General features: G+C 37.6%; 1 protein-coding gene across 5 annotated transcripts in view; it reads left to right on the plus strand.

The window, feature by feature from the left end:
* The window catches only part of ELP2 (elongator acetyltransferase complex subunit 2), a 44004-nt gene that overhangs the window by 18765 nt on the left and 6284 nt on the right, over positions 1 to 18955 (plus strand). For all 5 annotated transcript variants that reach the window (XM_025931029.2, XM_086682762.1, XM_025931030.2 and 2 more), the window contains 8 exons: positions 1607 to 1756; positions 3893 to 4081; positions 6519 to 6588; positions 7122 to 7217; positions 7362 to 7419; positions 8119 to 8191; positions 15632 to 15824; positions 17237 to 17358. In XM_025931029.2, coding sequence (XP_025786814.1) covers positions 1607 to 1756; positions 3893 to 4081; positions 6519 to 6588; positions 7122 to 7217; positions 7362 to 7419; positions 8119 to 8191; positions 15632 to 15824; positions 17237 to 17358 — 951 coding nt within the window. The remainder of the gene's footprint in view (positions 1 to 1606; positions 1757 to 3892; positions 4082 to 6518; positions 6589 to 7121; positions 7218 to 7361; positions 7420 to 8118; positions 8192 to 15631; positions 15825 to 17236; positions 17359 to 18955) is intronic.

Raw genomic sequence — 18955 nt, forward strand, 5'->3', positions numbered from 1 at the left:
GGGGGTTGGCCAAGTAGGTGAGGGGGAGTGGGAGGTACAGGCTTCCAGCTGTGGAATGGGTAAGTCACGGGAATGAAAGATACAGAGTAGGGAATATGGTCAGTGGGTATTGCAGTAGTGTATGGTGACAGATGGTGGCTACACTTGTGGTGAGCATAGCATAATGTATAGACATGTTGAATCACTGTGTGGTACACCTGAAACTAATATTAACATTGTGTGTCAACTGTACACACACACACACACACACACACACACACACAACAAAAAGATTGTTTCTACTATGAAATGAGCTAAGGCACTGTTAAAGAGGATATTTTTTAGGATAAAATTTGTTCTTGGAGCTCCTCTGAGTCATATTCAGCTTTAGTTTTTGAGGGCCTTCATAGAAAAAAAAGCATCAGATGAGTAAAAAGAAACTCAAACCACGAGACAGAATTCAAGGAAATTTACTTGTGCTTATAATTTGACTTCCAATTTATATTAGCCGCTTACTAAGGTGACTTTTTTTTTAAGAGACTTTATTATTTTTTTTAAGAAGTTTTAGGTTCACAGAAAAACTGAACAGAAATTACAGAGAGTTCCCATATACCCTCTGCCCCCACACATCCACAGCCTCCAGAGTGGTACATTTGTGACAATCAGGGCTGATTTTAAGAAGAAACACTGTCCTTTAGGACTGTTCGAGTGGAAAACTGTACTGATAGTCCAAAAGTGCTGCCTTTCTTTCAAAACTTTTTGGAAACTGCCATTGGTGCTTACCATAGAATCAATTTTTTTCGTCACAAAAGAAATTAATAGCATTTCTTAGTCACAACCTTTTTATTTTTTTGACCAGAAAATAATATAGCTTAGCTTAATCACTGTATTCAGCATACTTGTCTTTGAATGACATTTTATTGATACAAATTTGATTTTTCCTCTAAAGATCACATTTTACCACTACTTGTGATTCTGTGTGGACCAGAGATAAGACATTTTATGTATTTCATTGTCACTTTTTCACATGGTTGCTGGTACAGGTTCCCTCTGGAGGTGGCCAGCTAGGTTTGATTTGGACTGTGTTCTCTACACCTGCAGCTCCTTTTGTTTAATAAAGCCGTCAGAATCTACCAGTTTTACGTAATACCCTTTATTATGTAGTTTCATAGAAAAATACTTGCATAATACCTAGTATGTGCCAGCATTGTTATGAGTGCTTTACAAATATAAATTCATTTTATTCTCATAACAGCCATACAAGCTTGGTAACTTTCCTACGGAAGAGTTCTTTGAGGCAGAGAAAAGTTAGGTCGTGTCTCACTTCTAGGAGGCATTCAGTAAATGATGAATGGAGGGAAATTTCCGTGGGTTACTGCTTTAAAGGAATATAGCACAGATTTGAATGTTTAAGTTCTCATGCTTGATTGGAAAACCCTTCCTTTTATTTTAGGATCCTACTATTTTAAGATCCCATCTTTTTTTTTTTTTTTTTTTTTTTTTAAAGCTTTTCACATGCCTGGGGGCATCAGTCTTTTTCATCATTAGCCCTGAGGGCATTATGAAATGGATTCTGAGTAATGCTGATCTTTGATTATTTGGATGTGTCACAGTACTTTCATTGCAGAGAGAGTGGACTCCAGAGATTGTTATCTCAGGGCACTTTGATGGTGTCCAAGACCTGATGTGGGATCCGGAAGGAGAGTTTATCATCACTGTTGGTACTGACCAAACAACTCGACTTTTTGCTCCATGGAAGAGAAAAGACCAATCACAGGTAAGTGACTTCCTACTTGACTGATCTACATTAAAAAACCTCCATGAGCACATGAAAAGTGGGGCAACATTGTTAGCCCCTGCAGAAGTGCAAGTTAAAACCATGCCGCGATGCTCTGTATACCCTCAGCTGAAGTAGACGGTACTGACGGTGAGGAGCGGTGGGAAGGGTGCAGAGCGCCTGCAGACTTCCTGTGTTGCCGGTAGGGGCGCAGAATGCTAACAGCCAGGCAGGAGGGCAGTTTGGTATTTTCTCAGAAACTTAAACACATGTATACTCTTGCCAGTTTAGACAATTTAAATGTTAGTTGTTTTCAAAATGTGTTTACTTCAGTTTTTTTTTTTTTAATTTTTTTTTTTTAACGTTTATTTATCTTTGAGACAGAGAGAGACAGAGCATGAACAGGGGAGGGTCAGAGAAAGGGAGACACAGAATCAGAAGCAGGCTCCAGGCTCTGAGCTGTCAGCACAGAGCCCGACGCGGGGCTCAAACTCCCGGACCGTGAGATCGTGACCTGAGCCGAAGTCGGCCGCTTAACCAACTGAGCCACCCAGGTGCCCCTACTTCAGTTCTACATAAAAGTTCAGTTATCCCTTGTAATTTTAGGTTTAATTCATAAAACACTGCCAAGTCTGTAACAAAAGCTAATTTCTAAAGTCATATAGTATTAGATACTAGTGCTTACGGGCAGTTTTTGTTGAGTAACTTTTCAGTCTTGGCCTTGAGCTCAAAAAGTCGCAACAGAACTTTACCACTGACAAGCCATTGACCTGTGCTATGTGGTAGAGGAAGTCTGTGTACTCAGCTTCAGTTCCTGACAAAAATTCATGGAACTGCCTGTGGGTTGGTTAGTCCATAGAAATGAGTGAAAACTGCCACTGACAATACTACTTCGGTAGCGGTGGGAGGTTCAAATTAATAGAGTTGAGTTAGTTAAAAAACAAGGCAAATGATTTTCACTGGTTTTCTGTGGCTCTTTGTGACCTGTTACCCATATAGCTCAGCTGTTGTTTATTAATCATCTATTTAAAAAATAGATAGGGGCACCTGTGTGGCTCAGTCAGTTAAGCATCTGAGTCCGGTCATGATCCCATGGTTTCTGAGTACAAGCCCCACATTGGTCTCTGCACTAACAGCACAGAGCCTACTTGGGATTCTCTCCCTGTCTCTGCCCACCGCCACCCCCCTGCCTCAAAATAAATTAAAAAAAAAATTAAAAATTAAAAAGTGGATAAATCAGACTTGACTAAAATGTAAAATTTCTGCTCCTTGAAAGATACTGCCAGGAAAATGAGAAGTCCAGTCACAACTGGGAGAAAGTATTTACCAAGCACATCTCTGATGAAGGATTTATATCTAGAGTGTATATGTATGAAGAATATCTCAGAAGTCAATACTAGGATAATAGTCCAGTTTAAAAAAACCAAAAGGGCAAAAGATTTGAACAGATATTTCTCCAAAAAAGATATAAGGAAATAAGGACAGGAAAAGAGTCTCAACACCATTAGTCATTAGGGAAACGCAAGGTAAAGCTGCAGTGAGATACCATCACACACACACACCTATTAGAATGATTAAAGTAAAAGACAATACCGAGTGTTGGTGAGGGAGCAGGCAGCTGGCACTCTCATATACTGCTGGTGGGATTGTAAAATGCATATCCTCTTGGGAAGATAGTTTGGCAGTTTCTTAAAAATGTAAATATGCATCTATTATATCATCCAGCCATTCTACTTATAGGTAGTATCAACCCAAGAAAAGTAGCAGCCCATGTCCATGCAAAGACCTGTACAGAAATGTTCACAACTGCTTTCTCAATGAAAGACAAGCTGGAAACAACTTGAATATCTATCAGTATGTAAATGGATCAGTAAGCTTATATGTATGTGTATATATATGTATACACACACACACACACACACACACACACACGTATATATATGTATATGCCTCCATACAAGAGAATCCTACTCAGTAACAAAAAGGATTGAATTATCGGTAAATACAACACAGATGAATCTGCTTTGTTGTCCTATTTCCATGCATGATAAATGATTTTGCGTCTGACATTTTGCTTGTTGAAAAGAATTTGATTTTTGAAATGGTCATTTTTATTTATCCTATTTTAATACGCAGGTTACTTGGCATGAAATTGCCAGGCCTCAGATACATGGGTATGACCTGAAATGTTTGGCGATGATTAGTCGGTTTCAGTTTGTGTCTGGAGCAGATGAGAAAGTTCTTCGAGTATTTTCTGCACCTCAGAATTTTGTGGAAAATTTTTGTGCCATTACAGGCCAGTCACTGAATCTTGTGCTTTGTAATGTGAGTATCCCTCTGAATTTAGTTATGTGGAACTAAATCCATTGACTCTATTTAAAAAATATTTGCTTAAACCTGTAAATGGAGATTATGGGTAGAAAGGAAGTCAGATCGGATTTATTATTGTCTTGACAAACTTGCACACTGTGGCATGCAGTAATTTAAATGTTTAAACCAGAAATTTCTTTAAAAAGTCGTCTAAGGCACTGAAGAATTAAAGTGTTAAATCAAGGTAGGAATACCATGTATCATCACTGTGATTGGTACTTAAAACAATATGTGATAGGTAGGTCATATTTTCAGGGAGATTGCCATGTAACTGTGGTTAGAGGTAGGGAACAGTAGAACTGAAGTGCTTGCACTTACTACATAAGACCAAGGATTTTTTGGTGGCTAAAGTAAAATATTCATAGAAGGAAGAGGTTACTGTACTAATGAGAAAATGTTTAATGGGACCTTATTTGGGTTTTGAAAGGGTAAATTTTTTTTATGTTTATACTCTTTTTACAGAAGATTTGAGCTACTGATAAAAATACATAAGTTATGGGGCACTTGGGCATTCGGTTGGGAGTCCAACTGCTGCTGTGGTTCAGGTCATGATCCCAAGGTCGTGAGATCGAGCCCTGCATCAGGCTCCATGTTGAGCATGGAGCTTGCTTGGGATTCTCTCTCTCCTTCAGCCCTTCTCCCCCTCTGTCATGTGTGCATACTCTCTATTTCTCTCTTTCTTTCTCTTAAAATTAATAAATACATAAGTTATAAAAGTTATAAAGTAACTACTTTTGAAGGAAGGGAAATTAGGAAAATAGTTGTGTTACATAGAAGTGTACCATCCTGGGTGGCGCAGTCGGTTAAGCGTCCGACTTCAGCCAGGTCACGATCTCGCGGTCCGTGAGTTCGAGCCCCGCGTCAGGCTCTGGGCTGATGGCTCGGAGCCTGGAGCCTGTTTCCGATTCTGTGTCTCCCTCTCTCTCTGCCCCTCCCCTGTTCATGCTCTGTCTCTCTCTGTCCCAAAAATAAATAAAAAACGTTGAAAAAAAAAAAAAAAGAAGTGTACCATCCTATGGTTCTTAAAGTTTGGTCACAAATTTGGTTCTGAGATTGAAAAGGGTAGGTAGGTACACTTGATAGGGAAAAGGGAGGAGAGAGAGAACACGCACACGCACGCAGTAGGGTGGCTCTGGCTTCGAATGAAGAGTAGTATATCCAGAGAAATGGAGAGAATGGGAGAAAGTCAAATGCTGGAGGACCTTGGGAAGCAGGCACAATTTAGACTACAGGATGCTGTTGTAGGTCCCTAAACAAAGACAGTGATGAAAAGTACTTTGGGGTGAAGAGAGAGCAGGATACATTTGAGCCTGGAGACTCTGAGGACAGGGCAACTAGCACCAGTCCGGATAAGACTGGAGAAGAAAGTGTCATTTGAAATAAAATTTCCAACTAAGTTGTATAGAGTGTGTACTGAGCACCCCATGACACAGGCATTCTTGATTATGTGAAGAGGGGTTAAGGTTCTGTTCTGCTTCTTTCTAACCATAATAAACAGTGGGAATGAGATCAAAAGGGAAGTCTTGTTTGGGATTATAATGCAGTGCCACAGGGTGGGAGGGCAGTTAGTTTCAGGATCTCTTAGTTCTAGGGACTGAAATGTGGTTTTAGGGCTCCATGAGAGCCTTAGTCCCAGGTAGACAATCAGTTCTGTGTCCTAAGCTAACAGAGGTTTCGTGGACTAGAAAGCCTCTTGCTGTATTTTGGGTTTTGTTCCCCTGCTGAATGTTGGGTTAGGTTTGTAGGAGTGCTTCTTACTGCTCTTTTCCATGCAGTTTTTCCTTGGTTTCTGAGATAAAGCATGCTGTGGCTTATGTCTCAGGTGGCTGTTCTCGATGCCAGGTTAGCATATCTTTTTTTACGAGATGATTTGGTTGGTATACATTGCAGAGTATAAACAGATCATTGGCACTTCAAATGGCACTCTAAAAGTTTTTAAAAATACTGAGTTATTTAAATATGTTTAATGAAAATACTATATGCCTTTTTGGGAAACAGCGGTGTCTGCATGTGCATCATTAAGGATGTGCTTGGGAGACTCTTGGAAGTAGAGCCCTGGGTGTGCCATTTCAACCCACTCTGCTATTAGAAACGAGCCCAGTGCATGCCCTGTCAGACTCCAAAACTCACTGAGCTGTTAGGGTTTGATGAGCTCATGGATGACAGGATGCCCGACTTTATGGATTGGGTAGAGACTTGGGGGGTTAACTGCAGCCTGTTTGTGGAGAGTGCTTAGCATTGCATCTTTGGTTTAGGAAATGGAAGTGTGGGCAGATAGCCACACATGTGTTCTTTAAATTGTTCCTCTGCATTTATGGGCATGACATTTTTGGTTGCCTGAGGTAACAGTAATTTTTAGTGTTTAAAACATGTATCATACTTTTTATTCCAGCAAGATGGTGATCTTCCAGAAGGAGCTACTGTCCCTGCATTGGGGTTATCAAATAAAGCTGTCTTTCAGGGTAAGACTTTAGTGTCCCAACATTTTTGAACCCATTGTATTTTAAAACCTAGTTACACACTTGTATAACATGTTCCTCGTGTTCATTACTGATCTTTTTTTTTTTTTTTAAATCACAACACATGCATTTGCTTTCTCCACCAGATATCTCACGATAAATACTCCATGCATACACAGACCCTGAAATAGGTACAGTTTTCACAAAGTGTGTTTCATGGAGCTCTACCACCACACATGCTAATACGGGTAGCCTGAAGAATGTGTCCGATTGTTCTAAAAGTTTGGGAAGTGTTAGGTCAAAGAGAGAGGAAGAAATCGTTAAGGAATTGACTAGCGCTTCAAAGAACACATTTGGCAAATACTGGAGTACTGGAAGTACCCTTGGATTTGGAATTGCATTGATACATCTTGAAGTACAATCAGTACTTTGAAGTTCCACTACTTTGTAATTGATGCTCTTAATATTAGGACGTATATAGGACATATAAATACCGTGACTATATACATGATGTTGACATGTTTCTTTTAAACTAGGAGATCTAGTTTCTCAGCCTTCTGATGAAGAGGAGCTATTAACGAGTAATGGTTTTGAGTATCAACCAGTGGCCTTTCAGCCTTCCATACTTACTGGTAAGAAATGGTAAAAAGGTGTTTTGATAGTCATTAGTACACATAGTATGGTACCTGTCACTATTGACCTAAAAAAGTGCTATAGAATTCACTTATTTGCGTGAAAATAGAAAAAGTAATTGCAGTGCTATACATTTATCGTAGAACCTCCCACTGAGGGTCATCTTCTGCAGAATACTTTATGGCCTGAGGTTCAAAAACTGTGAGTTAAACTGTGCTAAGCTCTCTGATCTGATTCTGTCATAACTTGTGATTTTTTTTTTTCCCACACAACTTGCTTTTTTCCTTTGCTTTCTTCATACCTACATTCCCCCACCCCCCCTCGCCGATCTAAAAATCTTCAGTGGCCTTCCCAAGAGGCAAGAATCAAACTTCACATAGATTTTTATATTACTATGCATTCTATTTCCTAGATTTGTTTATTGGTCTTAATTTTTAACATTATATTTCTTTTCCTTTCTTAAAAGGACTTCTAAGATTTATTATTATGTTTTTTGTTTTTGTTTTTTCCCCTTTGGTGGCTCTCCGTCAAAACCTTTCCCAGATATATTGTGTATTGTATACACTAGCTAGGGGTGAAAACTTGTATTTTAATCTAATTGTTTGAGTAACTTGTATCACTTGTAGGAAGCTGGCATTTTCCCCAGTATCTCTGTTTTTTCCCCAAATGTTTGCCTCAACAGAAATGTACTGTCCCCTGAAAGAATTGCCTGTTAGCTAGATAGATTGATGTTGTTCTTCTCACGTTTTAAAACTTTGCAGCATGAGAGTAGGTACTTTTACTAATACAGGGGTCATGTATTTTCTCTTAAATTTTCTCTTAAATTTTAGATTTTCTCTTAAATTTTTTTTTAATTTTAAAAATTTTAAATTTTCTCTTAAATTTTCTCTTAAATTTTAGATATGGACACGGTTATGAAATATTTTGTGTTGCTTGTAGCAATTCAAAGACTCTGCTTGCCTCAGCATGTAAGGTAGGGGATTATACTTTTTTATTCCACTTGGTCACATGAATCACATGAGTCCTCAAGCACCTGCAGGTTGTGGCGATGGAGGCAGAACCCTATGTGAAAGGCCACTGGGGCCTGCTTTTTTGGAGTTTTGCTTTCTCAACCTCTTTTTCCTTCTGTCCCTTCAAAAGCTTGCAGTTGAGGAGCGCCTGGCTGGCTCCGTCCTCGGTAAATAAAGCGTGTCACTCTTGATCCTCGGGGTCATGAGTTCAAGCCCCAAGTAGGGGGTTGACCTTACTCAAAATAAAAAGCTTGCAGTTGCATTTTAAATCTGTTTCCGCCACACACTTTTGTTCTTAAATACTTGGTTTGACCTGATCTACACCTGATTTATTTAATCAGGTATTTTTAAATGACCTAAAAATGTGATAAATAATTTGAATAATTGGAGTCCTGGAGACACAGGGGAATGAGAAGATGAAATCCAGAGTGCGCTCTGTTTGACCGTTTCTCTAGGAACAGACTTGGGACTGAGCAAAGTGCATGGGGTCGCTCAGCCTGTGCCGGGATGGGACAGGGTGGTGGCCAGCTCACTAGCATGGGGCACTGCAGAGTAGTACTTTTCAGTGTTTGCTTGTGAGACTAATCTCGTACTCCCTAGTCCGTATTTATCCCTGTTCTGTGCAGTGAACTAGTATGTATGGAGGATCGTCTGAAAGGTCTTGAGACCCCCCCGTTTTATCTACATTGTCTAAAGTATATTTACTTGTTTGAAGCATGATGATGTGAGTTGCCTATCTGGCAGGTCCCTCTGTCCCTGCTTTTGCTGCAGCTTCTTGCCGCTGGCCTGTATTGAGAGGCATCATAAGAAATATCGCTGTGCCCTTCCTGCCCCACCTCCTTTGCCTGTTGTCCCGTCTGTGAGAGTGCTACTGAGAGTACTTCTTCTGTTACAGGGGCCTGGGGGGGAGAATAGAGCTTGGTGGCAGGAATAGCTATGCTTCTGCTGAGCAGCCAATTCATTTTTAGCTTTCAGCACTGTCAGTGATGTGTAATTATTTTCTTTTCAACTTGGCTTGCTTGTAGCAAATGTGTACTTGGTTTTTGTTATTTGTATACTTTTTCTAAGTATTTTATATTTTAATAAACAGTAGAAAAGAAGTGTGGTTGATAGTGTGGCTTGGAAAGTTTAAATCCGAAGGTTTGTCTAAACTCACCTGCCCAGTAGAAGGGTAAATAATCCATGGAAACGTCTAGTTCTTCTGGGCACCAACCTGAAGGTGGCTTGGTTTCTTGAACGGAGGATGCCAGCCACAATTTTGTTTTTGACTGGTAAAGCAAATGATTAGATCCATCTTTCTTTGAAACTTAACATTTTAAACAATTTTATTTAGATGTTGTTAGCTTCTTATAAGTTGTGTGTTGAAACTGGCTAATTTGATAAATTTTGACATATGGTTTATACCTGTGAAATGATAACCACAATTAAGATAATGAACATAGCCATCAACCCCAGAAATTTCCTCTGCCCCTTGGTAGGTCCTCTTTCCTGCCCCTTCTTACCTTCTCCTGCTCCATCCGTAGGAAACCACTAATCTGCTTTTTGTCATGGTAGAGTACTTTGTGTTTTCTAAAATTTATATAAATGGAATATGCAGTTCATTCTCTTTTAGTGCTAAGTAGTTTTCCCTTCTACAGATGTATTACAATTTGTTGATCTCTTCACTTACTAATGGACATTTGAGTTGTTTCCACTTTTTGGCTTTTACCCATAAAAGCAGTTGTGAATATTTGTATAATGTCTTCATTTGGGTATATGCTTTCGTTTCAGTTGAATAAGTACCTCCAAGTAGAATTGCTAGATTATATGGTAGGTGTATATTTAAAGTTTTAAGAAACTGCCAAACTATTTTCCAAAACAGTTAAACCTTTTTACTGCCCTGCCAGCAGTGCGAGTTCCAGTGGCTCCAACACCCTCACTGACCCTTAGTATGGTCAGTCTTTTTAACCATTCTGTTTGGTGTGTAACATCTCATTGTGGTGGTCATTGGCATTTTCCTAATGACTAATGATATTGGGCATCTTTTCATGTGCTAATTTTCTTTCTATATCTTTTATTGATGAAGTACCTGTTCAGATCTTTTGCCCATTTCTTTCTTGGATTGTTTGCTTATTACTCAGTTTGGAAATGTTCTTTGTATACACTGGATACAAGTATCAGATATATGCAATTTAGATAATTATTCCCAGTGACTTATCTTCATTTCCCGTTTTTCAAAGAGCAGACGTTGTATGTTTTGGTGAAGCTTAATTTACCGATTTTTTTCTGTATTGGGTTGTGCTTTTTGTATAGTAAGAAATCTTTGTCTAACTCTAGGGCACATCTGGTTCTCTGAGTTTTATAGATTTTAAGTTTTATGTTTAGACCTAATTAATTTTTGCATTTGGCCTAGAATATAGGTTAAAGTTGGTTTTCTTGCATGTGGATATCCAATTGTTCCATAATTGTTGAAAAGACTATCCCTTTACTTACTGCCTTTTGCACCTTTGTCAAAAATCACTTGTCCATATATGCGTAGGTCTGTTTCTGGACTTGTGTTTTTTTCCATTCATCTTTTATTCTTGATGCCAATACTACATTCTCTAAATAGGTATAGCTTTTTGTAATATGTCTTAAAACCAGGAAGTAATTATCTTCCAATTCCCTTCAAAGTTATTTTGGCTATTCTAGGTTCTTCACTTTTTTATATAAATTTTAGAATCAGCTTGACAGTTTCTACAAAAACACTTACTGGAATTGTTTGGGGATTACATTGAATCTATAGCTCAATTTGAGGAGCGTTTTAACAATATTGGGGGTTTTTGGACACACAAATACAGTATGTCTTTCATTTATTTAGGTGTTTAATTTTTTAGGAATGATTTTTTTTTTTTTAATATTTATTTTTGAGACAGAGCAAGCAGAGGAGGGGTGAGAGAGAGGGAGACACAATCTGAAGCAGGTTCAGGCTCTGAGCTGTCAGCACAGATCCCGATGTGGTACTTGAACTCCCAAACCATGAGATCATGACCTGAGCCAAAGTTGGATGCTTAACTAAGCCACCCAGGTGCCCCAGGAATGAACTTTTCTTTTTAATAAAGATTTTATCTTATTTTAATTCATTTTATTTTATTTTTTAAGTTTTTTATTTTATTTTAGTAAACCTTTTATTTCAGAGTAATTCTAGATTTAACAAAATGTTGCAAAGATAATAGAAAACCTCTCACCCAGTTTTCCCCAGTGTTAACATCTTAATATTATTAGGACTGTTTTGTAATTTTCAGTGTCTGATCTTATACACATTTTATCAGATTTACCCTTAATTTGTATATTTTATGTCTATTCATTATTTACACATGGAAATACAGTTGCTTTTTGTTTATCAATCTTATATTCTGTGAGTTTCCTAAACTTAATTATTAGTTCTTGTAGCTTTATTGTAGATACTGTAGCATTTTCCATATAAATGCTTATGTTGCCTATGAATAAAAAGTTTTGTTTCTTCCTTTCCTATAAGGATGTCTTAATGTTGGATACCAATGGTGATAGCAGAAATCCTTGGCCTTATTCCTTATCTAAGGAACAAAACATTGCTTCTTTGCCCATGATGGATTATCCCTATGTCCATTATGGATTTTGTGATTCTTCTTTATCAGGTTGCCTACAATTTCTAGTTGAGAGAGTGTTTTTATCAGGAATGGATGATAGATTTTGTTGAATATTTTTTCTTCATCTGTTGACATGATCATATGGTTTTCCCTCTTTAGTTAATTAACATGGTGAATTACATTGATTGGTTTTTCAAATAATAAACCAAAATTGCATTCCTGGAACCAAACCCCATCTGTTTGTGATACGTTATCTTCTTATATAGTGTTGGGCTTATTTTACTAAATTTTTGTTTAAAAACTTTTATGTATAGTACATGAAGGATATTGTGTATAGTTTTCTTTCTTTACAATGGCTTCATCTGGTTTTGGTTTCAAGGTAATGCTAGCCTCTTAGAAATATTTCTCCTGCAGTTTTCTGGAATAGTTTGTGTAGAATTTGTAACGTTTATTTTTTGAGAGACAGAGTGTGAACAGGGGAAGGGCAGAGAGACAGGGAGACAGAATCTGAAGCAGGCTCCAGGCTCTGAGCTGTCAGCACAGAGCCAACGTGGGGCTTGAACCCACAAACCATGAGAACCAAAGCCAAATTTGGATGCTTAATGACTGAGCCACCCAGGCACCCTGATTATTTCTTTTTCAGATGTTTGAGAGAATTCCTCAGTAAGCCAACTGATGCTGGAGTTTTCTTTGCGGGAAGGTTTTAACTACAAATATAATATCTTCAGTAGATATAGGACTATTTAGGTTATCTAGTTTTTCTCGAGTGTATTTTGGTAGTTTGTATCTTTCAGAAAATTTGTCCTTTTTACCTGAATTGTCAAATTTGTTGTCATAAAGTTACTCATAATATTCTCTTATGATACTTTTAATTTCTAAAGAATCTCTGGTGATACTACCTTTCTTATTCTGCTATTAGCAATTTGTATTTTCTCTCACCCTCTTTTTACTTTTTGTGGGGGGAGCATTCTGAGAATTGATAAGGAAACTAATGATATTTTGATATTTTCAAATAATTCTACTTTTGGTTTTGTTGATTTTCCTCTGCTGTTTTTCTTGTTTCTATTTCATTGATTTTTGCCATTTTTTTTTTCTTTTACTTAGATTTCATTTCCTCTTCTGTCGCTAGTTTAATAAGGTTAAAGCTGAGGCTATTGATTATAAATCTCTCTTTTTAATATGGATGTTGAGTGCTATAAATTTCTAAGTATTATTTTTGAGATATTCCATAAATTTTGATATGTTGTTTTCATTTACACTTAACTAAAAATATTTTTAAAATTCCCTTTGATTTTTGTCTTTTACCTATAGGTTATTTTGAAATTTATTATTTAGTGTCCATATACTATTTTCCAGATATCTTTTTACTATTGATTTCTAACTTAATTTCATTGTGGTCAGAGAACATAGTATGATTTGAATCCTTTGAAATTTAATCTTGGTAAATTTCCATGTTCACATGAAAAGAATGTGGATTCTGTTTCTGTTGGGTGGGGTGTTCTGAAAATATGAATTATGTCAGATTGGTTGATAGTATTGTGCAAGTCTTTATCCTTTCAGTTTTATTGAGAGTAGCATTTTGAAATCTCTGACTATAATTGTGGGCTTATCTTTTAATCTTTGTATTTCAGTTTTTATATATTTTGAGTCTGTCCTGTTAAAACATTAATGATTGTTATATTCTCTTGATTAGTTGACTAGTTTATCATTATGGAATTATTCTCTTTTTGGTAATATTTTGTGCTCTCAAATCTATGTTGTCCAATGTTAAAATAGCCACTCCAACTTTCTTTTGAGAAGTGCTTGAGTTAAATATCTTTTTCCATCATTGTGCTCTTAAGCTACTTGTTTCCTTTTATTTTCAAGTGGGCTTCTTAAGGGCAGCCTACAGTTAGGTCTTGCTTTTTCACTCATCTTGATAATTTTCCTTTTTTTTTTTTTTTTGTTTTTAATGTTTATTATTTTTGAGAGAGAGCACAATAGGGTCAGGGGCAGAGAGAGAGGGAGAGAGAATCCCAAGCAGGCTTCATGCCCTCAGGACAGAGCCCAATGTGGGGCTTGAACTCACCAACCACAAGATCATGACCTGAGCTAAAACGAAGAGTCTGCCGCTTAACCAACTGAGCCATCCAGGCCCCGATAATCTTCCATTTTAATAGGGGCATTTGTTAGACCATTTACATGTAACATAATAACATGCTTGGATTTAAATCTGTCATCTTGCTATTTATTTTCTATTTGATCCATCCTTTCTCTGTTCTGTTTTACTTATTTTGGATTAATTGATTACTTTTTATGAGTCCGTTTTATTTCATTAGTTTGGTTAGTACATATAACTGTTATGTTATTTTATTGATTGTCTTTCATTTTATACTATACTTTTAAAAAAAATTTTTTTTTCAATGTTTGTTTATTTTTGAGACAGAGACAGAGCATGAACGGGGGAGGGTCAGAGAGAGGGAGACGCAGAATCTGAAACAGGCTGCAGGCTCTGAGCTGTCAGCACAGAGCCCGACGCAGGTCTCGAACTCACGGGCCGTGAGATCATGACCTGAGCCGAAGTCGGACGCTTAACTGACCAAGCCACCCAGGCGTCCCGATATACTATACATTTTTAATTTGCCAACATCGGTCTTAAGTGATGTTGCACTATTTTAGGTATGATTTAAGAACTTTACAGAAGTATACTTTTGTTTCCTTTGTGGTATTGTTTCACTTCTTCAGAGAGTTAACACCATATATTGTCATTTTTTCTTTGAGTAGTCTGTTCTCTTTTGAAGAGATTTAAATAATACAAAAATTTCCAGCAGATACCATTGTCCTTCTGCCTAGAGGATATCCTTTAACATTCCTTATAATGCTCTTCTGCTGGTCGTGAATTTTTTTGAGCTTCTGCCTGTCTGCAAAAACCTATTTCTCCTTCATTTTGGAATGATTTTTATAGTGGGTAAAAAAAATGTTGGTTTTCCTTTCAGTACATTAAAGATGTAGCTCTGTTTTTCTTTTTCTTTTTCTTTTTTTTTTTTTTTTTGACTTGTATTGCTCTGATTGGAGTCTGCTATAATTTTTTTGTGTCTTAGTGATGGGTTTTTTCCCCTCCAACTGCATTTTTTTTTATGGCTGATTTTAAACAGTTTGCTTATTGTTGGTATAATTTCTTCGTGTTTTCTGTGCTTGGGTTTTTCTGGAACCTCTTGGATCTGTAGGTCATTGTTTCTATCAAATTTCAAAATTTGTCAGCCATTATCTTTTTCAGTATTTTTTCTTTTCATCCTTTTTGGAGACTCTAGTTATACCTATATGTTGCTGCTTAAAATTGTCCTAGAGTTTAGTGATGGTCTTTTCTTTTTCTTTTAGCTTTTCTACTCTGAGTTTCATTTTGTCTCTCAGAGATCAGTGTTCTTTGTTGCCAGATATCTCATATTTTGGAGTGTTGTTATTTTCGGGTGTTAAGTCCAGTTTTTTAGTTCTGTCACACCAGTGCAGTCTCGTTCGTCCCTGTTACTCCATCATGTTGACCAGAAGTGAAAGCCTCTAAACTATTAACTATACAATTAATACGCAAATATATGCTTCTTGTAAAATGTTGAAACTCTGTGATGACAATGCCAGTCTCTGATGAGTCACCTATCTTAGTCCCAGTCTTCCTTTTCCCAAGGTTACACTGGCTTGTAGTATGTATCTCCTCAGAATTTTTTTTTCCATTTATACATATACATAAAATATACCCATAGAAACAGTATACTGTTTTTTAAATGTGTTTTTTTTCAGTTCATTTTAACTTAAATTGCTTGATTGTTTCATCTCTGTCTACAGGCAGCTAAGAAAGAGCATGCAGCTATCATTCTTTGGAACACTACCTCTTGGAAACAGGTGCAGAATTTAGTTTTCCACAGTTTGACTGTCACACAGATGGCCTTCTCACCTAACGACAGGTTCTTACTAGCTGTTTCCAGAGATCGAACTTGGTCACTGTGGAAAAGGCAGGACACAGTCTCACCTGAATTAGGTAAAGTAGCTTCTGATTGGAAGATTATTAGTGAAACACTTGTGAGCATTTTATCTCCCTTGAGTAGCTACCAGGTGAAGAGGAATAGAAATAATAACAGGGTGAAGGACAGAGTCTCTGTTATGAAACCTTTCAAAGTTGTGTTATAAGTGAGGAAGACTTGACCTTCCTTGTAAGATTTAAATGCAGACGATCTTTGAGTTGACTTCCTTGTGATTATCTAGTTGGGATGGCATGTGTTCAGACATCTCAGTTAAACATAAAAATACAAAATATAAAAATATAAAATACAAAAAATATATACATATAAAAATATAAGCTATAAAAACAGATTTTGTGGATGGTTACAGAATGCCAGTGTAAAACCAAATGGATAGTATATTTTGAGCTAGGATTTTATGGTACAGGATTAATGAAGACACAAATTATGAAACCTAAAAGGACATTATTTTTACCCTTTCCTACTTCCCCCTGTCACTTTGATAATTAGGAAGGGCATTTTCGGTATCCGTCTGTGAATACCGTGGCCCGTGGGCAACATATTAACACCTACCTGCGTTCTGCCCTGAGCCTGGCATAAATTAAAAACAAAAGGGAAAAAAAATTGTGTTGTTGGAGCAAGGTGTATTTGTATTCCCCTGGTTTCTTTGGGTAAACTTTAGAGAGTATTTAAAATATCTTTGTGTTATTTAATTTCTGTTTTAATTTTTCTATTGATAGAACTTGCATGCAGATCTATTTTGTGATATTCATAGTCTTTTAGTTTCTTGTATTTTAGAGACTGACATATTGAACATTATATGTTAGAACAGACTGACTCCTTTTGCAACTAGTGATTTTAAAAAGTTAACGTGATACCAAAAATATACCCATAAACTGTTGTGTCTTTATGGATTACGAATTAATAGATGCATTCCTCTTCCCTCTTTGTAAGTAATTAATGTGTTTTAGGTTTAGTCCACATAAGGACTAGAAGTTACCTTACATTTAAATCTTACAAGGATGAAGATTTTTTAAGGTTTTCATTTGTTTTTTGTTTTGTTTTATTTTTAAGAGTACATTAATCTTTTTTCCATATATGTAAATCGGGCTACTTCCTGAGTAAAGTTAAATTGTTCAGGCTTCTTTCATGGGCATAAGTTGAACCTTCAGTTAAGTGCCTGGAAGATGGTTGCCATCCGTCACTAGAGAGTGACTAGTAATATAAAAGTGTTCCCTACCAGGAAACTAACTATATGCCCATTGCCTTCTGATGAGGGTCAGCCGCTGAGCCATGGTCTGTTGCAAAAGTCAGCATGTGTAATTGGTTACTACAGGATGTGATGTATATGGCACATAAACATAGATTTCTGACAGAGAAAAACCTAGATTTCTGTCTGCCTTGTGAGTGGTGTGTGTGGTGATTCTTTCAGACCCAATTTTCAGCCTCTTCGCCTTCACCAACAAGATAACTGCTGTGCACAGTAGAATTATTTGGTCTTGTGATTGGAGTCCTGATAGCGTGTATTTCTTCACTGGGAGTCGGGACAAAAAGGTAATTCTTTTTAACGTCATATTTTTTAAAATGTGAAATAATACTACAGGTATGTTCGGATAGAAAACACATAATCCTGACCCTGATACAATTTTTTAAAAATCTATGTATACTGTGTTTTTTTGTATGCATGCATAAAAAGGCTTTCTTGTTAAATTTTGCAAATACCCATCTCCAAAATATCCAATATGAAAAGAAAGCCTTTCAGACACATGATGGTCATCAAATGGCCCCAATGGGAGAGAAGTAGTAAATGAAATGGTCCAAAACTAACAAGGAGAGCAGGAGGCGGTGAATGGACATAAGGAGGAAAATAGTTGCTTCTTTTCTTTTTCATACTGTTATGAATTAAAGATTTGTTTCTATAGTATATGATTATTGCCTTTTCATTCATGGGAGGAAGCAGTGTGTGTGTGTATGTGTTTCTCAAGCTTCCAAAAAAATAAAACAAGTTAGCTAGTAGTAGACTCTTGACCATGGCCCTCACCCTGTCTTCTGGTCTTTGCTGTTCTCACATTCTTTTCTTTTTCTTTTTCTTTTTTTTTTTTTTTAAAGTTTATTTATTTAATCTGAGAGAGTGTGTGTGTGGGAGGAGCAGAGAGAAAGCGAGAATCCCAAGCAGACTCCACACTGTCAGTGCAGAGCCTGATGTGAGGCTTGAACTCAGAAACCATGAGACTATGACCTGAGCTGAAACTAAGAGTTGAACACCCAACCGACTGAGTCACCCAGGTGCCCCATCGCACTCTTTATTTAAAAGGTCCTTTCCGGGGCGCCTGGGTGGCTCAGTCGGTTGAGCGTCCGTCTTCAGCTCAGGTCATGATCTCACGGTCCATGAGTTCGAGCCCCGCGTCAGGCTCTGTGCTGACAGCTCAGAGCCTGGAGCCTGTTTCAGATTCTGTGTCTCCCTCTCTCTCTGACCCTCCCCCATTCATGCTCTGTCTCTCTGTCTCAAAAATAAATAAACGTTTAAAAAATATATAAAAATAAAAATAAAAATAAAAGGTCCTTTCCTTGGGGTGCCTGGGGGGCTCAGTTGGTTAAGCATCCAACTTTGGCAGTTGGGTTTGTGAGTTTGAGTCCTGTGTCGTGCTCTGTGCTTGACAGCTCAGAGCCTGGAGCCTGCTTTGGATTCTGTGTCTCCTTCTCTCTCTGCTCTTCCCTCACTCACGCACTCTTTTTCTCTCAAAAATAAATAAACATTAAAAAAAATAATAAAATAAAATGTCCTCTCCTTTTTCTGTAGTGCCTGCAGACCAGAGACGGCGAGGCAATTGAGCATTTCCTTTCCTCCCCTTGCCCCCTCCAGTTGTTGTGATGGTACAAATCACTGAAGCAGGGGCTAGCATGGACATGCAAACACGGAAATGTCAGCCTCTAAACCTGTTTCTGTTAGACTTTCACTTGCATTCATTTGCCTGTTCATTTCTTCCCTGGCATTTATGTGCCTGTGCTGTGCTCACCACTGAGGAAGCAGGACTGCTTCTGCCCTCCACAGCACCCCCCCATCCCCCCAGTAGCAGATGGTCCACCTGTGCCTCTAAGCTGAAATGGACAGAGAGCATCACCACCACACATTCTCAGAAGTGTACTTCTG

This window comes from Puma concolor, chromosome D3 (genome assembly GCF_028749965.1).
Source record: "Puma concolor isolate L17-30 chromosome D3, mPumCon1.1.hap2, whole genome shotgun sequence".
Lineage (NCBI taxonomy): Eukaryota > Metazoa > Chordata > Mammalia > Carnivora > Felidae > Puma > Puma concolor.